The sequence below is a fragment of the Xiphophorus couchianus genome, chromosome 20 (assembly GCF_001444195.1).
Source record: "Xiphophorus couchianus chromosome 20, X_couchianus-1.0, whole genome shotgun sequence".
Taxonomy (NCBI): Eukaryota; Metazoa; Chordata; class Actinopteri; order Cyprinodontiformes; family Poeciliidae; genus Xiphophorus; species Xiphophorus couchianus.
The window spans coordinates 11828142-11846666 of NC_040247.1; the positions used below are offsets into that span (position 1 = coordinate 11828142).

Below are 18525 nucleotides of genomic sequence, written 5' to 3' on the forward strand. Positions count from 1 at the left end.
TTTTTCCGCAGTCATTTGCTTTGCATATATTGCTTAGTGTTTTCAAAGTCCCTGAATATATACCAGCATGTACAGTATATACACACTTAATGAGTAAATAAGTGCATAAGTATATTGAAATATTGAAAAGCACATTTATTCAGTAACTCAGGTCATCAAATAAAACACATCATATAAATTTCCAGTCCTTATTTCTGTTAAATATGATGATTTTCAGCTTTCAGCAAATGGAAACATATTTAAGATTAGAATACAGTATTACAAACTAATAAGAAGATATGTTAGAAGTGCACTGATAAAAAAGTATGCTTAATACATGCTTAAAGGTTGTTTTTTCCAACAAGGTACTTTTACTCTGACAAATAAGCCTCGTTGAAATATTAACTATATTGGAATATGGCTTATTGAATATGACTGTATTTGAACCATCTACTGGATCTTTTACAAAGACCAAAACTCTGTTTTCTAATCATATTTCACAAATCTCTGCTAGTAAACAAGTTGTTTATAACTTCTTGTATCCACTAGTTATTTTTTTAATTCTAAAATAAATATATATATATATATTTATTTAGGAATAAATAAATATTTGTTGTGTTGGATTTCACAATGTTGTTTGTAAAATCCAACAAACAACATTTGGATTGTTGGATTTCACAACAATCCAAATGTTGTGAATTACAACATTTGGAGTGCATGTTTTATGACAAACTCATCAGAAATGCATTGCTCTTTCACAGATAGTGAATCATTTGTGGTATGCATAAGATTTGTTGTATAACAGAGACCTGTTTACATCACTGGAATATACAGGCAGTATTTTATGAGGTCACCAGGTTATGAACACAGAAAAGGTTTTCCAGTCTGCAGTATGAGCTGCCATTTAGCAGTCTCAAAGACTCAGAGATGAATCTCTGAATAATTTTCAGAATCAGCCCATTAGCAGGGTCATTAGGAGCCTTATCATCCCACTGCTGCACAATGAGTAGCAGTGGGGCAGCGTTATTAACTTTGCGGGATATTTCTGTCAGTGACTTTCTTGTGTGTCAGTCAGTGCCTCGGCTGGCTCAGATTGTTCCCACTGAAAAACAGAAAACATTGCTACCGAGTGTTTTCTGCAGAGACAAGGCTCCATGAGTGGGCTTTTGGTTTTACAGCAACTGTTTTGTCATCTGCTCAAAGCCATGTCGAGTGCAATATACAAACTTTTAACAAAAGATGGTGTTTGATGAGATGGCATAGATTTTTAAGTGGTTATGGGCAAAAAAAGCATAGTTATTGATTTGTTTGATAATGGTGAGCATAGTAAGATATTATTTCAGTTTAAATAGAAACAAAAATGGAAGCATTTATCAGGTGAGCTAATGGTCTGATGTTTAAAATCTATAGAAAATAAAGAATAACGTACTGTATTTTTGTTTTTAATATTCAACTTATATGTCAACTATTTAACAAAAAGCTACATAAAACACATCTTTCACCACCATTTCCATAGGATTCAGGCTCAGAAATGTAGCCAAAATGCATAGAAAAATACAAATAAACAACGAACACTTACAGTGTCTTATAGGAATTTGTGTGACAGACAAAGATAAGATAGTAAATGTGACGTGCAGAGAAAAGATAAATGATAATTGGTATCCATTCAATGTTTTTAATGAAAGATAAATTCAATAATAAGGACAGGGCTTCTTAGATATTGAATGTATTATGCATAGAGTTTATATCCAATAAAAAAATAAGAAAATATTTTAATGTTACTGTTAAAAGAAAAAAACGTGCAGAATAGTATTGGTTAATTTCTATATGTAGTAATTAAAGATAACATAAATATAATTTTGAAAAAGATCTGGAGAGTTTTGAAGATGAGCCTTAATGGCAGAAAATGAAGCAGAAGCTGAAAGAAAACTGTTTCTACATTTATAATCTTTCACTGGCAGCATAATTGTCCAAATGTTCTGCATCTGTTTGGTTCATTTCAGTCACCTCTACAGATGGCCTTTCTTCCCCAGAATCACTTCAAGTCATTTTTAAAATACATTTATGGAAACAGATGTTGCTAGTTCACATAAAACACGGACCTTTGACACTAATTCAAATTACAAATTGACCAATGCTTCTGGTCAAAAACCATTTGTGCTTACAGACTTGTTGAATTGTTTTTAAGATTATATCTGTTTGAAAATAAATCATAGAAGGATTACACATTCTAGCAAAAAAAGTTTGATATGGTCTGTAAAATCTTGAAAATGAAATTTAACACTTGTGGAAAACTCTAAACTTGACTTATTTTGAGAAATAATGTGGAATATCGACTAATACCATCAAGCCATCAATCTATTGGTCCATTCATGCTCCTGTTGCCACTTGTCTGTACAGAGTCATGGGGGAGCTTAACAAAGCAGTCCATTACAGAGACACACAGGACAAAGCATCACATACACCATCATAATTAAAGATAATTTAAAGAGACCAAACTTTCAGTGGGAGGAATCCATAGTTGCATCAATGTGAGCAAACCCCATGCAAAAGGACCCCTCTTCAGAATTAAATCTGGGACCTTCTTGCCGCAAAGGCACAGTGCTACTAACTGTACAACCCTGCAGCCTTTCCAGATAATACAGAGATAGTAAATATATGTTACAATATCAAATGTCCAAACTCTCAAAAAGAAATAGGAGTCCAGAACCATTTATAGCTGTTTAGAAAACACGCTAGTTTTCCTGATATTTAGAAAGCTAGACAAAAACTAGCCCTGAACTTGGGAACTGATGTGACTATCAAAGACACTTCTTGTACCTGGCACAATACACTGTGACATCTATGTATTTTTGGACATGAACATTTATGCACATAGATAAATCAGTCATTGCTTTTTAAACCATATCTACAAGAAAAATGTTTATTTAAAGTAGCTCTACAAGACGACATAAGAAATAAAAACCTTAACAATGCAAGCTGTTTGTGAGTTCTTTGTCATGGTTTATCTGTGTTTGGCTCAAATAGCTCCAAGGTTCATGCACATGCTTAGAACTTCTAATTACACTAAAAGTTCCTTTTATCTAGTCTCTTTGGAAATGTATTAGAAAATAACTTTTAAATGCATGTGATTGTTGTTTTATACTGTAATACAACTAAAACTCCTGTAAATCTAGATCAGAAGCTACCACAGGGGAAAAAAATCTATATCAGAAGATCTGGACAATACACATTTTTTTACACATTCTGCATAATTTGTTTTCCTTAAAATAGAGACATACTGATGCTTTCCCAGCAGCAGCAAAGATGTCTTACAAAACTCTTCACTTTCCATACTCTCTTTGCTGCAGCTGCAGGGGTGTCAGTGTTTATTCCAGTAGTCTGCAGTTACACAACAGGTTGTCAGCCCATGATGGTGCCACAGCAGAGACACAGCAGGCAACCATGCATACTAACCTTCATTTGCAAGGTAAATGAAGAATCACCAGTTACCTCAGCCTGGATGTCTTTGGACCAAAGGAAGAAATCAGAATGGCTGGATGAATGCTTGCACACATGCCGACTTCACAACAAAAGTCGTGCACAGATGATCTATAAATTTCTCGCTGTGAGGTGACAGTATTAACCTCTGGCCTACTGGGAAGACTATCACAAATCCAATCATGCCAAGTACTTTGGCAGTCAACACCTAGTGTTCTAGCTCTAAAGATAACTGAAAAGGTCATCTCTCATCTTTGACCATTTTTTTATTTTGGCTTTTGGCTGAAAGAATTTGCTACCTTAAGGCACTTGTAACACATATGAAATCTTGAAATGTCTGACAAGCACAGAAGTATAACCTTCAAATGTCTGATCCATATGTCAAGCTATGTGGTTCATATCAAATAAAACCGCAATGTTGTATTTCAGTAATCTTTTGATGTTTATTTGAATGGTTAGGTTTCTATCATGAATGTCCAATTTGGCTTAAAAAACTAAATTTCTGTGAACCTAAAAAAATCTGAAGCTACACAAATTTAGGTCAAAAAGTGCAATAAAGTCGTTTGATCAAAAAAAAGGAAAGTAGAAAAAATATTGCAGAAAATTGTTGATCTCCATTCTTTGGAATCATGGCATGCACTAATTTTTTCACAATAAAATTTCCATTCTGGTTTGTTTTTATGTACGGCAATATTTAGTGAAAGTGTGGAATCTGCTGTATGTCTTTTGTCTTCCACTCCAGTTCACAATGGCTGGTATCTTTGAACTTCTGGACATGTCCCTGGTCCAACACACCTGAATCAAATGACTGAATCACCTTGTCATTATGTAGCAGGTTATCCAGAATCCTGCTTGTAACCTGATTGTTTGATGTGTTGAAGCGGAGAAACATCTCAATGTTGCAGGACGCTGGCCCTCAAAGACTGGACTTGCAGACCCCTGTGGTCTGAAATATCAAAACCTAATATAGACCAGATTCCTTTTTTTATTATGCTCTGATATGCGAAACCCTTGACAATAAAGAAGTTCTGATCTCTTTATTTCGCTTTACCGTGATGCATGTGTGAAAACTTCTGTCTCTCAGCAATTATAAAGAACATTTTTAGCTTCCTCTGCAAATGTCGGCAAGTATCTTAAAAGAATACCCATAACCGTATTAGTGTCGTATCCAGGTAATGATTGCACCAGGTAGAGAACTGTATAGGTGCCAAAACAAGGTGACATTAAATTTTCCTAAGCTTGCTCATTAGTTGTCCAGACATTCAATTACCAGCAGACAGAGACCGAAAACGCTGGCTTTAGCTATATGAATTTTTTTTTTTTTTAAATCCTTGAGCTCTAGTCAATTTTTTTCTCATGTTCTACATTTTAACAGTCAGTGTTTGACCATTAGAAAGAGAGAGAGAACTCTCTGTTACTCCAAAACGAAGACTTGTTTCATGATGCGCACAATTCTCGTGGTCTTGGAAACGCAAATTATTCTTCCAATTATTCTGACAAACATCATTCTTGGGCAAAAGAAAATTAATTCACGTTCCTCCAATAAGCTCTGTTATTTCTTGAGATCTGCGAGTAATTTTATTTATTTATTTATTTATTTATTTATTTATTTACAGTAAAGCCCAAGCCTATTAGAGCAAGTCTAATAGGCTACTATGGAGGAAGTTGCTTACAGTCTGCGCGTAATTGTCCAGTGAATCATCCTCTGAATCATGGCACTGCAAATCATTATGCGCCATTCCCAGTAAAACCCCCGTTCCTACACACCGACGAGCTGCTGTTCACCGGTTTATCATATGAACTCCAAAGTTCAGTCAAGAGACGTGAATGAGGAGGAAGGACGGAGCTGAGGGAGGGATGATAACGATCCATTTCCAATTCCAACCTGTCTCACTCATTTTCGGATTCCTGAGCGGAAAACGGCTTGGAAGAGGATTTTACTGAGCGTCTATCTCTTACAGTAAGTCTAACACTTCGCATAAGTTGTGGTTTTTTTTTTTTAAAAAAGTGAAACTTTTTATGGAGAGAGTTGTAGCCGTGGTTTTGACAAAAGCGCATTTTGTGGATGTTTTGGCAGGAAAAGAAAGTTCCTTGTGTAACATTATTACCGCCGCTTGTCAACAGGTGTCTTCCTGCACGTCTACTGATAATATTTTTGATAGATGCGCCCTGTTGAGCTGCAAGAGGACAAACGATGCAATAATTATTGTGTGTTCCTTTCTGTAATGAAATTAAACATTTTGCATTCATTACACATGATTGCATTGTAGCAGTTATACAACTGAACGTTTTGTTTTCTGGCGCGGTGATCCTACGTGCGGCGCACAGCAGGTTTATTCTTCCTGCTGTTTATATCCTTACGTAGTCTCGTTGTCTGTGATAACAGTGAGTAAGACGGTTGCTAAATGCTTGTGTTGCGGAGGCAGGTACAGTCCAGATTCCAAGGCACATAGCGATGGAAATGATACCCAAACATTTACCTCAGATTTAACACCAGAAATATTTGTGGAAGCTTCAGGTGATATTCTTAAATTAAATATTTTTATTGAGCTCTCTATATGGGACGTCATCAGGATACAAGGGGCAGCAGGGACAGCACATTTACAGCCTTTACTTCCCCTTTCACAGACTCTGTTATTGTATCATATATATATTTTTATTTTGCTTTAAAAAACAGCTGGAATGTGCCTTCTCTTCTGTTTACAAATGGGTGAAAGATGGAAAAAACATCCATCTATCAACATTAATGCTTATATTTAAAGCTGGTCCAAGGTATAAGCAATTCAGCTGCCCTGAGGGGGGAGAAACAGGTCAGCAGAGAAGCATGAGCCTCAAAAATTTTAATTAGTAGTTTAGATTATTCAAGAATGAGCATACTTTTAAGTTTTATAGCAAATGTTGGTTCAAAGTCTTGAAAATGTAAATATAAAACAACAAAAACAGACATGTAATATTGTGATCATCAATAGAACATATATATGGTGTGATAATCATGCTAGTATTCTTACTGTTAAAATTGGATTTCATATTTTTAATTATCTGTACAATAAATGTAATTTTATTTGATTCTAATCAGTGAAATTTGATATACCGACAAAATTTTGTTACTGATTTAGTTGTGCCTGTGCAGCAGTCATATTGACTAGTTAGATTTTCCTCTCCAGCTTTTCTGTATCCACATTTAAACCTTGTACACCAGGGACACCAAGCATGACTACCTGGTGAGTTGGGGTGAAGGTGACTCAGGAGGGAGGAGTTCGACCTGTAAATGGTGGTTTGCCGGTTCAAAATCCCCTCTTTGTCCACTCTGTGCATCTTGGGCAAGGCATTTTGCCCGCCTTGCCGGGTGGTGGTACTAAGAGGGCCAAGGGCAACTGTTGCTACAATCTAGCTTACCACCAAAGCACTCTGGACTAGATAAAGTGAATTGGAGAGCACCTTCACCTGCGCAGATCCTTCCTTGGATAGACTATATAATCATCGCTGGTCCCAACAAACTCAATAAGTGTCTACATACATGCTGGTATTTGTATATTTATTTGCAAAGTTATTCTCATTTTGAATAGCATTTCTCATATTCTCATATTGTCACTTATTGTAAATAGTCTGTTGTTCTGTGCACATTTTAACTAACCTGTTCTATTCTATTCTATTCTACTCATAGAAGTAACATTGTTTTTACAATTTATTGTTTTATTTATTTTCTAAGTTTTTTGAACTGGAATTGGTGCCCCATATCAGATTCTGATGTAAGCCCCTAAAAGTTTTGGGCCAAATTAAAACATGGTGGAAAAAAATAAAATAAAATAAATTTGATTGTTTAGCTTAACTCCCTGTGAAAAGCTTTCTCCATTAATGTGAAACCACGATGACAGTTGTTATGGATGCACCACCAACCCTCTCAGCTCTCAGTGCTGGTCGGTGTGTTTTTTTTCTCCACACTGAACACTAAGCCTTAGAAAGGATCTTTTTCTTCTCCTGCTGCTTATGTCATCAATGAGTAAGCATGTATACCCACAAACCGATCGAATAGAAACAGACCGACAGATGACATTATTATGCTAATGTAGGTCTTAACAGCACTGTGAAATCTATGATTATTTTTCTGAATGTAGGTTCCATATTTTAATGCATTTGACATGCCAATTGATTAAATGGTGTGCTTATTTAAAATATTTTTGCTTTTAAATTGGCAAAGGCCACAGAAATGTTGATATGAAAAGGAGCTCAATTAAAATATTTTAAAAATTTGAATTTATAAACAAACAACGTCACCTGCACCCATGGCAACTGGCTTATTTTAGTCCGTTCTCATAAAAAAATCGATGCCCCCAACTGCTACAGATGAGTGTTTTTCAGCACCACCGCAATATGTTTTAATATCACTTGGAGCACTTCATCATCCAGAAATGTTGCTGTATATGATTTTGAAAACCCTAGGACTTGATATCCATTATATGGCACTGGAGACATATTAACAGTGGCTCCTTTTCTGCTCAGTTGTTCTGCTGCTCGGTTGGTGATGGAATCCCATCTCTCTGCCCTTTCCTTGTGTAAGTGTTGAAGAAAGCCAGCTGGACAGTGAATGAGAGAGAGATGAACACAGATTTAACTCTCTTCAAAGCTGCTGAGTTCACTGTTGAAATAATCCAAGAAAATAAAACCAATATGTTATTTCTCTCTGTCTGTGACTGAGGTCAAAACCCCATTTTAGTTCCACTGAAATTAAATAGAAAATGGTTTATATTAGCAGTTTAGTTTATGATATTTGCTACAAGAAATAAACCGGAAGACAGAATATATTAAAATAGTGTAAAGGATTGTGTGATTTTAGTTATTTGTTTTTATTTAGCCTGTTGACAGTTTGTGTCTTATATTCTTACATTTTCTTGCAAAGGTATTCATACCACTCACACACTTATCCGTTTTGTCGCTTTATAGCCTCAAACACAAAGACACCTTGAACTTCAAACACAAAGTACATAATTGTGACATTTTCACCATGTGAGAGGTGCATTTATAATCAGCCTTGCAGAGTCAATAATTTTGCTGCAATTATAGCTGTAGGTCTTTTGGGATATGTCTCTACCAACATCCAGAGACTAAATTTAACTGATTTCTTTTTGTCAAAACAGATAAACTGAATCAGATTATATGAGTTTGTGAACAACATTTTCTATAAGACTTGCTGCAGATTCTGATGGTCAGGTGTGGACTTTCACTGGACTATTCTAACACATGAATATAATTTTATTTAAACCAACCTCTGGCTTTGTGTTTACAGTCATTGACCTACTATGAGGTGAAATTCTGCCCCAGTTTGGCCAGTTTCTTACATGTTTTCTGCCAGATTAGTTCCAGTCATCTCTGACCAGCGCTCCTGTTTTTGTTGGGGAAAGCATCCCCTTGCCATGATGCTACCACCAACATATTTCTCTGTAGTAATGTTGTATTTAGGGTGATGTGGACTAAAAGATGTAACTTTTCTGATGTTGTCTAACCAGAGCACTTCCCTACACATGTTAGCTGTGTATGTGGCGAACTACAAACATAAATTCATTTGAGTTTTTTTTTTTATGTCTTTCATGGCTTCCTTTTTGCTGCTCTTTGAAAATGAACAAATTTGCCCAGTTCTCCAGATGAGAACAACTAATATTAATTTTAATTGATTTTTTCACCTGAGCTATAAATCTGTTCAACTACTCCAGAGTAACAATTGGTCTTTTGGTTGCGGCTCTGATTAATACTCCGTTTAGGCCTGGTCTTTTTAGGTTAACAGTTGTTTGATGGTTTTTCTTTTTTGATGATGGAGTAAAATTGCACCAGGATATGTTCAAAGTGTTTACCATTTTGGTTATATCAACTCAACAAATTTCATGCAATGTATACATTTCAGAAGGCTCATTTGTCATGCTTTGTGCGTTGCAGATATTTGGATTTTGAACAACATACATCAACTGACAAAAGAAACACCAACCAGCACTGAAGATTGCCTGTTGTTTCTGCAACTGGTGTAACCAGAGCAAAGTGAGACACAAGAAACAAAAGGTTTCAATCTAATGGCCAGACAAGCAACAGCTGTGCAGAATGGGACTGGATATAGAAGACTTCATCTCACCTAACATGATGGAATCTGGTCTATCACCTTTTGCAGACTTCCTGGACCTCAACCCCAACAGCTATATCAACAATAGCAACAGAAGCTGGAGCAACCATCCATATGGTGATGATCCAAGGCTCAACGAAACCGAGACCCTTCATTACCCACTCCATACTCCAACAATACTCCTTGGAGTATTGTTGGGTCTCTTATCGCTCCTCACCATCATAATGAACCTGCTTGTCCTCTATGCAGTGAAGAAAGAAAAAACTCTCCACACGGTGGGAAACCTGTACATTGTTAGCCTGTCAGTGGCAGATCTGATTGTGGGAACGACAGTTATGCCCCTGAACTTGATGTATCTGCTGGAGGATGAGTGGAGTCTGGGGCGAGCCGTGTGCCAGTTTTGGCTGATCATGGATTATGTGGCCAGTACAGCATCAATCTTTAGCTTGTTTATACTGTGTTTGGATCGGTACCGCTCAGTCAGACAACCTCTGAAATACCTAAAGTATCGAACACGGGGAAAAGCGAGCTTGATGATCTCTGGGGCTTGGCTACTTTCAATGATGTGGATAATTCCTATTTTAGGATGGAGGTCGTTCACACATGTGGACCTTAAACCTGAGGAGGAGAACAAATGTGACACAGACTTTCGCTTTGTTACGTGGTTCAAGGTGATAACAGCGGTTTTCAACTTCTATGTACCCTCAATTTTGATGTTGTGGTTTTACACACATATCTACTTGGCGGTGAGGCAGCATCTACGAGACAGAGAGAGAATCATTCATCCAGCAGATTCATTTGGAGAAAATGAGAATGGAGGCAATGCCCCAAGCCCTAAAAAAAATGACTCCAAATCCCTCAGGAATGAGACGGAGGTTTCCCTCAAACAACTAAAAAAAGACAGACTGCTAGATCAGAACACTCTAGCTCAAACATATTCACTTGAAGATGGTGAGAAAACTAAATCTGCTTCTTTTAGAACTCACAGAAAAATAGGCGTAAAGTGCCAACAGACGTCACTTCTTTCCATGACAACAAAGAGGCTCAGAATGGCACGGAGGGGTAAAACATGCTCCTTGTCACCTGAAGAGAGGCAGCCAGGACCAGAGCTTCCCCTGAGCCAGTCGTCTGCGCCACTGGATGTGACATGCTCAGGTGGAAACAATGAGAACAAACATCAAGCCTCTCTCAATGAATGCCATGTCACAGTGACAAACTCTGTGAGTGGAGTTTGCGGTATCAGTCCAGTGTCAGATGTGCAAAGGTACACAGATGTGCTCTGCAACAGCTACGACCCCAGTCAGGCGCTACCGTGGCCCGAGGAAGGAGTCGAGGACACCAAAATAGACTCTGATAATGGAGTGACTCTGAAACAGGCATGGCACAGGTTTATAGACCAATCACGACATCGAATTCAAAGTCTGAGGATTCATAAGGAGCACAAAGCTGCCAAGCAGTTAGGTTTCATAATCGCTGCTTTCTTACTGTGTTGGATTCCTTATTTTATAGTTTTCATGGTCATGGCTTTCTGCCCAGAGTGTGTACACCACGATCTTCACATGTTCACCATTTGGCTTGGTTACATCAATTCCACTCTAAACCCGTTCATATACCCACTCTGCAATGGAAACTTTAAACGTGTTTTCAAAAATATTCTCAAGATCAATTTGTGACTGCAAGAGCATAGAGTCACACAAATTCTGAGCTCTTCAAATGTTACCAATAATAATAGATAATACAAAAAGAAGTTGATGGTCTTGGATGTGTTTTTATTGTTGATAAAGTAAAAACATATTTTGGGTGACAGCTTGTTTTGTACATTAAGTCTCAGATTTTATTTTTGTAACTTGCAGTTTTACAAAGAGTCTTTTAGAGTATAATGTTATTTTTTTTGTCTGTTTTGCTGATATTATTGCACTGTGTCCAGAGATAAAGAAATTCATTCTTAGGAGCAGAAGTTGGATTTTCTTAAAGTTTGTTTCTATTGAGTGTAAAACTATTGTCTAAATCTTAATGTAAGTCAGTTCCCTAAAAGAAAAATACATACAGCTCACGATAACACTACTCTCCTTTGGTAAGACCCATGCTCATTATTAGTCAATGACTCAATGCAATCAGTCATCTTTTGTTGTAAAGTGGTCGTTCAGGAGGAGGTATTGCTGCAAAGTTGATCACTCAATACAACTGGATGGCCTTCCTTAGGTAGGAAGTTTTTTACCAGTTGACATGATAAACTGAACTGCAATGTATTATATTTTGGACTGAACTGTAATGTATCCAATTGGATTTAAACTGTGATTTATGATTAAGATCTGTTTGTCTTTAAAGAATCTTGAGATGATATTTGTTGTGAATTGGCGCTTTATAATAAATAAATTGAAATGAATTGAATTTATAACCCTTTACACTACATCACTTTTTAAGAAGACTGCTTAAAAGAAATGACATAACCTTTATCTCAAATCCAAATAGAGAAATCAAATCAAATCAATCCACAAATAAGGACATAGGGGTGGGGGTGGAGGGATGGTAATAACATGGAATATCTTTTGAATAAGGTTTGCAAAATAACATAGAAAGTCAAGAAACCAGCAAAACTCTGTAGAAAGCATTCCTACTGCCTGCTGTAAATCAATTTCAGCCAGATTATATTAACTGATTGGTTATAAAAATGGTTCTCTTTACCAAAGTAAAGAGAAATATGTCCAAATGTTGCTAAACATACAAATGCCAGTGGCTATGTCGGTACTTCTAATCATCTGAATGTTTCACTGAATGCCATTTGAGCAATAACCAAAAGCAGGAAGAATTTAAATTCATAAAACCGACAACGGCCAGGTATACTCTTTATAAGATTTCTGACAGATGAATCAAAAGAAGAAGAGTCAATTTCTCTCGCTTCATTAAACCTTTGAATTCACTTGTTTGGGGCACAGTCCTTACTACTGCAGTTCTTGGTTATGATCTGAAGATTAAATGAGTGAATTTCCAACCAAGATACTAGTCCCAAACACACAGTCAAGGAAACTCTTAATTGGTTCCAGAAAAAGAAAGTAAAACTTCTAGAATTGCCCAATCAGCCACCTGGCTTGATTCCAATTAGAAAGAACTGAAGGAGTGCATAGACCCCTTGGACCTTTCATGTTGATGGCAGTTTCTGTAGGAGAATGGGTCGAAATTACACCTCAGGATTACTTGTGATTGCTATCTAAATGCAGTTGTTATTAAGAAAGACGTTTTTGCAAAGTGTTTAAAAACTTTAAGTAACTGTGTTCAATACTTACAATAACATTCCCATTTTTTACACTTAACATCATTTAGGAAGTAATTTGCTTTGACTTTTATGTGTGTGGATTGCTCTATGGATTGCATAAAGTGAATTCCTTTATGTGTGTGGATGTAATGTGAGCAATCCACACACATTACATTGTGTCCAGAAGTCAAATTAAATATTGACTAGCTATTATGTTTAACTTAGATTATAAATTTAACAAAATCAATTATTCAATGGAAACAGATGCACACTAATTGATATGCAAAACATGGGTCAAAAAGGGACACGTTTATTTCCTGTTATTTCAATTTTCTTTGCTCTGTCTTTTAAAATATGCTCATTTACATTTCAATTGCTGGGAGACATTTTAATTTTGACATGACATTTATCCCTAACCCATATAATTATTTTTATTTTCCTTTTTATATTAGGTAAAACTAATTTTGTTAATACTACCTTATGGGTATACACATGTATAAAAATGATGATTTAAAATGAATGCATAATGTAATAATGATTGGTTACAAATATTCACTGAAAACAGACTATTAAAATTTGAAATGCTTTTATGTCAAACATACATCTCCAAAACATAAAATAAAAGACCCATGTTTTCCATTAATGGATAGAAAACAAATAAAGGTATTTATTTAAAGCTAAATAATGAAAATACTGTAATACTGACTGATAAGTATTTATTGAAAAGATAAAGAATATAAACACTGAGTTTTCTTAATTTTAACAAAGGGTTAAACAGTGCCAACTCATGTAGTTATAGCTGGGTTGTGGCCTGTTTCCCCTATAAGCAGATAAAAGATAGTAACCGGAAAATAAAAAGTAGCATCTGTTAAAATAGGCCAAAGCACATTTTTGGCCAAATCTGACAACAGAATCATAGAAACAGTACTCACCAAACACAACAGTAAACATTTAATGACAACAGAGCCCCTCTCTACTGGGAAATTTCTTTCTACGTCTATTTTATTTTTTTATGATGTTATGTAGCACCTTCTTCCTTATCATTATCCAAAGTGTAAAACATATCATTGCACAGCCCTATGGGAAAAGCAACCATGAATGTGTGATTTATGCAATATAACTTGTAATTTTCTCAGAGATGCAGCTGCATGTGAACCTCAAACAAATCTATCCGAATCCGACAATTTAGAGCAGGATAGTACTAAGCTGAAAATAGTGTTTACCTGGACAGGTAGGTGTATAAAATAAAACATCCATAAGGCGTCATCTTAGGTGGAAACATTTACAGCAAAGTCAAAGTTTCCTCATCAGGTTTTATTCACTCCAGATATTGTCACTGTAAACACAGAGCAAAGAACATAAATTCTTAATGAATGGTTTAAATAATGCATCTAATTATGGACCAATTATTCCTCAACACCCACTTCTGTAAGACTTGTAAAAGGCATCTCCATCCAACAACAGTGAAGCAAGAAGCAAACAGAAAAGGCAAGGATCCCTATATGTGTCTGTGTTTTTGTCAGATGCTTGTGCAGGTCTGTCTTTTCTATCACAATTAGTGTAAACTCTGTGACACAATTAATTCACTATTTTATGCCTACTTTGAAGTCCAAATACTTAGAACAAATGAACAAACAAAATATTTTCTTCAGCAGTGAAGTGTTTTGTGGTGAGCGTCCACACAGGCATGACGGTTTAATGCACCTTTTTGTTATATTTGAAACTATTATTCCTGCTAATTCCAATTTTTTCTGAAGCATTGCACAAGTTGTCCTTAGCACTTAGACAACACTTCTGAAAATTTTTTACCCCTATTTTAGCAGATGAAATTACTTTTTCATGTCATTTGCATTTTCTTTTTCTGCATGTATTCAGTAGATTTGAAATCTTTGGGCTGAGTTATAGTCGTACTTTTGGAAGTTTGTGGTGAGCACGCATAAGCCGAGCAAGCACCTGTAGACTGGATAGGTTGTTTTTGACACCTGGGGAGAATTTTATTTCAATTGTTGTGCATTTAAAAATATTTTTGTCAAATATTGATAATGAGGACTACACTTTTTACCCACGCTTCCCAGTCAAATCACACAGCCATGTACTTATGTGTGGGCTCCAAACCAAGAGTCAAACCTGACAAACACCAGTACAGGGCACTGCACAGCACAGAATACTAATAAGGCAATGCATACAACATTATCAATTACTGCATGTGACACTGCAAGCACCCATTTGATATAAGGGCGTCTGTTGGCATTTAACTATACCGGCGATCCTTAACCTCTAAAACTAAACATTTAACACACTAGACAGAAAAGAAAGATGTATATCTTTGACACTCTTAATATGTATATATATTATATACTCCAACACTAGCCCTAAAGACTTGTGTTTGAGTTTTGGCCCCTGTGCGCTGTCAGTAGCAGTACAGAAGCCCTAGGCTCTTCACAACCAGTAGAGAGCCCTTACCACAAGCTGAAGAGCAGACAATAACACTTTTGCTTCTCCACTGACTCTATCCTGGCTAAAACAGCAACATATTCCTACACCCTATTTCTAATTTCACTGCCAGTGGCACCAAACAGCGTGTAGCAGCCACGAGAGTAAGGGTGAAGATGGCTGGTTGACAGAGATTTTTCTCCCCAGACATGACTCACCCGCACAGTTTGATGTTTAATGCTGTTCTCTCTTATGTGCCTCCAGCTCTCAGCTCAACCTTAGTGTTCACCATACAACTATTCATTAAAGTATCAGTCATACAGGATTTAACCTGAGTGGAGAACATTTCTTTTGAGTCATAAGTAATGTATATGAAAAGAAAACTTTTTAATAGCTCAGTTTTAACACATGAATGTGGAAAATGTGAGTCGACAGTGTTTCTAAATGACCTAACCTGGTTTTTGACATTTATTAAGTGCTTCAGCTTTTCCTAATTGACAGCACTGACAGTATGGTGCTAATGTTAGTCCCACTGGGCTAAAAAGGTCAACATTTTCCTGACAAGTTATACTTTACACCTGTGACATTTTACAGATATTACACCTAATGAAAACATAACACACAAGTGACAGTTACGTTAGTTTGGGATCAGCTGCAGGATTCCTTCAGCTGGGACTGCACTTATTAAATTTTTTCTTCGCATAATGCGAACATATCACCAAATTTCAATATTAATCTGTTATGTGGGTAATTAAATGGCCAATATGTATCGATACAAGCTCCTACATGCAAACAACACTATTTTGAAGTCCAAACACCTAGAACAAAGGTGTTCTCTTTCTGCATGTGTGTAGAAGAGAAAATCTCATGATGTGGAATTAAAGTTTTTCTATTTTGACACTTTAGCAGGTTAAATGTTTACTGAGAAAGAACTGTGTTTTTCCTATAATTTGAACTCAGACCATTTTAGCTTTGGACTCAGTTACTTGGATGATGCTAACTTTCTGCACCGGTGCATTCCAAAAGACAGGGTTTTTTAAAGAAATGTTTTGGAATGAGGAAGACATTTTTCACATTCTGCTTTTAGGGATGTGGACGTAATAAATGTTCTGTTTGGGTCAAAAATGATATGGTATGAAAAATATATATCAACAAAATTAAAATTGGCTCTGTGTTATGCAGTTTTGAAGCTTATGTGAGCCTAGCAGAAAACACTTTGGCAAAAGAGAAATAATTCTAATGGTGGAAAAAACTTCAATGTGTAAAGCTTATCGGTATTTTTCTGCATTTTGATGCCAACATGCAAGTTCTATCCTACAAATTGGGTATGCTTCCTCTCTTTCTAAGTAACATAAAATATTTTTATTGCATATGGTAAACACCAGGACATAGGCCTACCTTGAAAACAATGCTTAAATAACTGATCTACAAAAATCAGCTAGATGATGGAATGCCTTTAGGTTTGTAATTTTTTCCTAGCATGTATATTTTCAAGCAAATTCTAATACATTGTGATATGTTGTTAAGCCTAATGTTATTCAGTAGCAGGTAGATTCAGGTTTGAAATAATCTCAATTTTACCAACATGTTCTGACTGGAAAGGATATTCCTGTTTTGAAATGGCCAAGCCAGAAAGAATCAAGACTCAGTCTCCTAAGCAATTTGTGCAGAAAGGTAAAAATTAGGGCAATGGCAAAGAGGTCTTCCAACCTCAAAGACTTGCAGCTCATTACGAAAGATAACTCGTGAAGATACAAGGGGAATCATAATAAGAGTTTAATCTCTGTAATGTAAATAAAAATAAAATATATTCTCCTTCAAGTGAATATTAATACATATTTAATTATCGTTTGAGATATTTTTTATAAGAAAAATATAGTTAACTGAAATAATCTTTGGGTTTAACTATAGTCAAATGAATCAAAAATAAATTCCTTAAAAATATTTATTCCTTTGATTGAAGCTGTCGAGTGTGCCGTTTTCCCTGGAAGAAACATTTACAGACGGTCCCTAGCTTATTATCACACGCCCTCCCTCTGCCTGAATCGGATCTCTTACTTTCTGGTGACCGCACAGGTGAAAATAAGAGTTATATATATATATATTTCTTCATTTTCCTCAAAGTAAAATAGAGAACCTGTTTCATAACTGATGTGTTTTTGTGAAGCTTTGCCTGCTGAGACTAAACAGTAGGGCTTATACCACTAACTGAGTGTGTTTTAGCAGCCTCTATTATCATTTCATCTCTCCGTCCGAGATGAAAAGAAACGGCGCCTACAGATTTCTCTCTGTTTTCTCTTGCTTCCTCGTTTGCGTGTTCTTGTTCTTGTTCTGGTTCTTCGTCTTTTACTCCATGGTTCTTGCGCCGTAAAACACAGAGGAAGCCGCAAACAGCTAAGCTAAAAGTGACGCGCTGCTTTTACCCACATTGCACCGCTTTATTGACAAATCCTGCGTTCACATGATCATCTGAAACAGGAAGTAGCAGCCGAGGGTGAGTACAGAAACACTGGAGCAATTTTGTTCATAAAATATGTCTTTCGTGGATAAAACTAATTTGAATAACCCTGCCACCAGCAATCAGACCTGCAGATATTTAGGAGTGTATTCCTGCATGCTTTGCAAATTTAGAGACTGAAACTTTGACCCTCCTCAAATAACTAATTTTTGATGGGGAATCTGTATGAACGTCCATTTCCATGTAATGGACATGGCAGTTTCAATCCATTTGCAGTCACAAACAGTGACCTCGGTGTACACCATTTCACAGTGACTCAGCCAGCTGTCTGGTGTCAGAACATTAACTATAGGTCGTTTTGGCAGTTCTGGAATAGGATGTCTGTGGATTGGGCTTGTTTTCTTCAAAGACTATGAAATTCCTGTGTCGCAGTTTGACTGACAGAACTTTTATTGTGTTCTTCCATCTGTTTCTTCCTCTACTGTTGCGGAACCATGTTGTAACAAGATTTCCCTCATCTTTGTTAGCTTTTGTTTTCTGATGATCTTCTCTGTTTTACATCAGCTGAGACTCAAACAGTGAAGCTAGTAACTTATCGTGACGTAAAACTTTCCACTGGAAATACTGTGGATGACCGATTGGTCAGAGTCATATGCTCTGACAACTTGCAACATAAACCTGAAATATGTCAAGGTAGTGCAAGGAAAATCAGGACAAATCTGGATGAGAAAAAGCATTTCCGTGAAATGAAACAGCATCTGTCCATTGCCAGTGTTACACAGGGTGAGTCTGTCAAAAACTGGCTTGTAAAAAGAT

At 36.4% G+C, this 18525-nt stretch overlaps 2 protein-coding genes across 4 annotated transcripts in view; both read left to right on the forward strand.

Moving 5' to 3' along the window:
* The first annotated feature begins 5120 nt into the window (after window positions 1–5120).
* On the forward strand, window positions 5121–11924 carry hrh1 (histamine receptor H1). The gene is made up of 2 exons (XM_028001870.1): window positions 5121–5419; window positions 9388–11924. The coding sequence occupies exon 2, from the start codon at window positions 9547–9549 to the stop codon at window positions 11236–11238; it is 1692 nt and encodes a 563-aa protein (XP_027857671.1). The 5' UTR covers window positions 5121–5419; window positions 9388–9546; the 3' UTR covers window positions 11239–11924.
* A 5341-nt stretch (window positions 11925–17265) lies between these two features.
* The window catches only part of atg7 (ATG7 autophagy related 7 homolog (S. cerevisiae)), a 72357-nt gene continuing 71097 nt past the window's right edge, over window positions 17266–18525 (forward strand). Inside the window, exon 1 of one of the 3 annotated variants that reach the window (XM_028001717.1) lies at window positions 17266–17327. The gene's annotated coding sequence lies outside the window, so the exon portion shown is untranslated. The other 2 variants (XM_028001716.1, XM_028001719.1) reach the window with 2 other exon arrangements.

Excerpts from the sequence above, each read along its gene's own strand:
- hrh1 (XM_028001870.1), top strand. The coding sequence starts at position 9,547 with ATGGGACTGGATATAGAAGACTTCATCTCACCTAACATGATGGAATCT.